At 46.8% G+C, this 5,162-nt stretch overlaps 2 protein-coding genes across 3 annotated transcripts in view; both read right to left on the minus strand.

The window, feature by feature from the left end:
* The window catches only part of Mrpl24 (mitochondrial ribosomal protein L24), a 6,334-nt gene extending 5,685 nt beyond the window's left edge, over positions 1 to 649 (minus strand). Inside the window, exon 1 of one of the 2 annotated variants that reach the window (XM_005356906.3) lies at positions 331 to 649. The gene's annotated coding sequence lies outside the window, so the exon portion shown is untranslated. The remainder of the gene's footprint in view (positions 1 to 330) is intronic. The other variant, XM_005356907.3, reaches the window with a different exon arrangement.
* Positions 650 to 5,068: 4,419 nt separating this feature from the next.
* Positions 5,069 to 5,162, minus strand: part of Hdgf (heparin binding growth factor) — an 8,546-nt gene continuing 8,452 nt past the window's right edge. The window contains exon 4 of the mRNA XM_005356931.1: positions 5,069 to 5,077. Within this exon, the coding sequence (XP_005356988.1) occupies positions 5,069 to 5,077 (9 nt within the window). The remainder of the gene's footprint in view (positions 5,078 to 5,162) is intronic.

Here is a 5,162-nt window from a genome sequence, read left to right on the forward strand (position 1 = left end):
AGAGAGGAGAGAGGAGAGAGGAGAGAGGAGAGAGGAGAGGACAGAGGGGGGAAAGAGAGGCGAGGGGGGGAGAGGACGAGAGAAAAAGAGAGGGAGGGAGGGAGAGAGGGAGAGAGAGAGAGAGCGAGAGCGAGAGCGAGAGAGAGAGAGAGAGAGAGGTTTCAAGGCTCTGGGATAAGAAGGAGAACCGGGCACACCCCCCCTCCATTTTTCCCTTAGGTTCCCTACACAATAGGACAATAGTATACTGGTGCCACTTCCGCCGTAGGCTTTCTTCTCAATGCAAGCCCTCAGGTCAAGCCCTTCAAGCACTTCCCCTGTCAGACTCACCCAGATCCGACGACAACTCCAACCTCCTAGTAAAGAGAAACCCAAGGAGGGAACTGCCCCTCAGCTTAAGACTAGGAAAAGGAAGTCCCCTCCTTCGCGACGACCACCGGTGACCAGCAGCCTCACTTTTCCCAACCTTTCTTTGCACGTGGGTGCTATACACGGGCAGTCTGGGAGGTGTAGTCTAATTGCAGAGAGGACGCTTAAAAACGAAGCGAGCCTCTCAGCTTGCTGGGATCTGTAGTCCGTCGCTACAAAATGACCTGAAACGGGAAATCTGGACAAAAGTAGGAAATCCCGGGTGTGAAAGGCATGTCGGGAATTGAAGGCGGTAAGATGGGCGGATTCGCTGGGTACTTTCCTGTAAGTGCTTTGCGTGGAGGCCACTGGGAGTTGTAGTTCACAGAGAACAAGGCTCCATTTTCTAGGTGGTTATGACTTCCTATTCAAAGCAAAGGGATCCATTTCTAGGTGAAATTACAGCCATTGTGTCCTGGTTCTTCTCTGCTTGAAGAGCATATTATAAAACCGCCCCACCTTTGTAGAGGAATGGGTAATCTTGGTTCCTTTCAATATTAAGTGAGCTAAACAATCTATATAGAGATACTGGAAAGTATCCATCGTGTCCACATCCTACCTGCCCTCTCTTCCACCATCAGTGGACTGGCAGGCTTCTCTAGCAAAACCTAGCAGTGAGACCTTGAGCAACTTGCTCTTTGGCCACTCACCTGCCTGTCCTGATCACACAGCAAGTCTAGTGACCAAGAGAGCTTTGGGTCGGCTATCCCCTGTAACCAGTCTGGTTTGTAACACCAGGAACTTGAATTAGTCAGTGTTTAGGAGAGCCTGAAGAAATGTCCTTTGTTCTGAGGATGTGTATAACTAGAAAGGATGTGTATACCTGAGACCATCAGCACCAGATTTGTCATTGACCTCAAACTCCACCTCTGAGAAAGCAGTTTGGTCATTTTAGGCCTGAGATGAAGGTAGGCCTGCCTAGCCCAACCAATAAACCAGCCTCTCAGCAAGTTGGACTTGGCGTCCATCCTCTCAACTGTTTTCTGAGTCTCATGTAGCCCAGGCTCACATCAAACTTGTTAGTTTCTGCCCTCACTTCCTAGGTGCTGGGGTTCATAATCAAGCCTGGTTTGTGATGCTCCAGACTGACCTGACCCCTAGTGTTCACTGCACCTTTCTTCTCAAGATTTTATTTGTTTATGTACCTTCCTAATATTTTCCTGAGACAGGATTTCTCTGTATAGCCCCTTCCCCTTCGTTTTTTGTTGTGTTTTTTTTTTTTCTTATTTCACATGCTTTGGTTCTTTGGCTGCATGTATGTCTGTGTGAGGGTGTCAGGTCCCCTGGAACTTGAGTTACAGTTGCGAGCTGCCATGTGGGTGCTGGGAATCAAACCTGCATCCTTTGAAGAAGCAGTCAGTGCTGAACCATCTCTTCAACTGTCCTAGCCCTGGATATTTTGGAACTCATTCTGTAGACCAGGCTGGCCTCGAACTCTCAAAGACCCGGCACTCCCCACCACGGCTTAAGTGTAGGAAATGTGTGCTGGTGCCTGTGGCAGCCAGAAGGTAAAGGTATTGGGTGCCCTTAAACTGGAGTTACAGGTAGTTGTGATGTGAGTGCTGGGAGCCCAACCAGCTTCCTTGCAACTGCCAAGCCATCTGCAGACCTTCAAGTGAACACTGAAATTAAGTCATGAATTCAGTCTGGCAGTGGTGGCACACACCTTTACCAGGAAGGCTCCAAAGCTACACAGAGAAACCCTGTCTCAAATATCCAAGGGAAAAGTAAGTCATTAATTCTTGAGTTTGGAGCCAGCTAGCTGGTCAAGTGAGTTCCAGGACAGCCAGGGCTGTTACACAGAGCAACTATCAGCCTTTTTGGGAAAAAAGAAAGTAGTAACTCTTGCCTAGAAGCCTTGTTTTATTATTGAGACAGGGTCTCATGATGTAGCCCTGGCTGTTCCAGAACTCACTATGTAGACCAGGCTGGCCTTGTGCTGAGATCCCAGGTGTACACCACCACACCTAGCTAATCCAAGCTGACGCGTGGTTAGCAACCTAACTAGCATCAAATGGTTAACTTATCCTCCCTAAACTGTGGCTTGCTCTTGAAGAGTCAAGACTTTTCTAGAACCAAACCAAACACTCACTTTTTCCCAGACTTTAGAGACTTAAGACAAGAGGATCATGAGTTTGAGACCAACAGGGAGACCCTCTTTCAAAAACAAAAACCAGAGATGGCTAAGCAGACCTGAAATCTCAGCACTTAGAATCACTTTAAGGTCATCCTCATCCATAGTTAAATGTAGTAAATGTATCCTGGGTTACATGAGACCCTGACTCAGACAAGTCACACACTTTCCATGACCATTTGTGGATCCTCTTCACTCTTTCTCTTTTTTGAGTCCTCAAGCGTCTCTATATAACCAACCTCATGAATACCCGCACAAAAGCTTGCTGCACACCTGCAGATGATCTTGCTTTTTGAGACAGGGTTTCTCTGTATGGCATTGGAGCCTGTCCTGGTACTCAGTTCTGTCGACCAGGCTGGCCTTGAACTGGGAGATCCACCTGTCTCTGCCTCCCGAGTGCTGGGATTAAAGGCGTGCACCACCACCACCTGGCTTGACTTTAAAATAATTTTTAAATTTATTGGGATGGTCAGATAGCTCAGCGGGTAAAGGCACCGACCTGCATGATGACCTGGGTCTCACATGGTAGAGAGACTGATTCCTGGAAATTGTCCTTTGACCTTCACAAAGGCACACAAAGTAAAATGTAATAAAAATTTAGATTTATGTGTATGAATATTTTGCCTCCATGTATCGTATGTACCACATGTGTGCCTGGTACAGGGGAAGTCAGGAAAGGGTACTGGATCCCTTGGAGCTGAAGTTATGGATGGTTCTGGGTCAGTCCAGGTGCTGGTAACTGAACCTAGGTCCTCTAAAAGAACAACTACTCTTTAACTGTTAAACCAACTCTACAATTACCATATAGTATGGGTTCTTTGTTATTTTTTTTTTCTACTTTCTTACAAATTGTCTTTCAAAGTTTTACTTAGTGAGATTAGAGATTTAACTTAGCAAGGCCCTGGCTGCATTAGTGCAGGCAGGCGCCTGTGCCACCACACCCTGTGGAGGTTAGAGGACATCTTCCAGATTGTTGAGGCAGGTGACAGATGACCAGATGAGTCTCTTTTCTGCTCTCTGGAAGAAAAGTCAGGTCATCTGGCTTGTGTAGAAAGCATAAACTTCTGACCCCCTCCTCCATCTTCAGTGTGCTGGGGATTATAGCCATGTATCCATCACACCTGCTTTTTGCTGTGGCTGGGGGCCAAATCCAGGGCTTCTGATTTGTGAATACTAGGCAATTTACCAACTGAGGTATGTGTGTCTTTATGTATATATCCTTAGCCCCTTAAAACCTATTTCTTATGCCATTTTTTAATTTGTACATGGGGGGGGGGTTTGTACAGCCCAGGCTGGCACTGAACTCATGATCCTCCTGCTTTCCCACTGGTGAGAATACAGATTTGTGCTATCACACCTGGCTCAAAAATGTTAGGCTAGTTGCTGAAGAAAAGGCTCAACGAGCAGTTGCTGTTCTTGCAGAGGACTTGGTTTGGTTGCCACAACTCCAGTACCAGAGGACTTGATGGCTTCTTCTGACCTCCTCGGGTACCAGGCTTGCATGTGATGCACATACGTAAATGTGGGCAAAACACCCATAAAATATACCTAAAAAAATTATATAGATGTTTTTGACCCTCCCAGACACTTGCAAGGGTAGAACAGATGGTGTCGGTTTGTGTAGTCTCGTGTGGGAATGGACAGCAAGGAAGAGGTCGGCTTGTCTCCCTTCCCCTCTCCAGTTAACTCAAACACTCAAAAACAATTAGTCAGGATCCAGGATAGTAATCAACGGCTTTATTTTCCTAGAATTCAAATTGTCTATGGTTCTCAGAGCTACACTTCCAAAGCTACAGTCAGCAATTTTTCTTCAGAGCCCAAGGGAGGGATAGGAACAAAAGAAGTAAGGGGGCGTAAGAACCCCATAAGAGGCTGGGAGAGAGCACTTTCCCCGGTATTCAGTGGGCTACAAGCTAAATGTGTGCCAACACCAGAGGACCAGCTCCAAGGAGTCATCAACTCGAACAGAAAGGGAGCCTCCCAGTGCACCCCAGAAATGGGTCAGTAGTGGGGGGCACACAAAGGGTTGGGATTAACAGGTTGGTTTTTTTTCCTTTTTGTAATTTTCTTTTATTAAAAACATTTCCTAAAAAATGTATCTTTTCCTTTCTGTCTGGGTGATGTATCTGACTAGAGGCTGGCCTGGAGCTCAGGGGGAAGAAGGCAGCAGGGTCTCCCCCACCCCCATTACCCATCTCTGACCTGAGATCTAGAGAGACACTACAACTGATGAGTCAATCTTTCAGATTATCAGCTGTCCAGGTCCTTGACCCTAACCATGTGGAAACCCCAAAGTCTTGATGTTAAACTATAATTCCTTGAACCCTAGGGTTCAGGAAAAAAAAAAAGTTCTCAAAATCATCAAAGGATGGATGGATGGGAGCCTCTTTCCCAGTGTCCCCTTTTCTTGAATTTGGGCAGATGGGAAAATAGGTGTAAGAGCAAGAGCTCAGGAGATGCCACCCAAGAACCCATACTCAAGTTAATATTCCATTACCCCTCTTCTGCCCCGCCCAGCCCAAAGGTCTAGAGTACCTGCAAGGAGGGCAAAGGTGTCAAGAGGCGGAAACAGCGGCCCAGACCCCAACGCAAGTCCTAGGAGACAAATCTAAGGAGATAA

This window comes from Microtus ochrogaster, chromosome 21 (assembly GCF_000317375.1).
Source record: "Microtus ochrogaster isolate Prairie Vole_2 chromosome 21, MicOch1.0, whole genome shotgun sequence".
NCBI lineage: Eukaryota > Metazoa > Chordata > Mammalia > Rodentia > Cricetidae > Microtus > Microtus ochrogaster.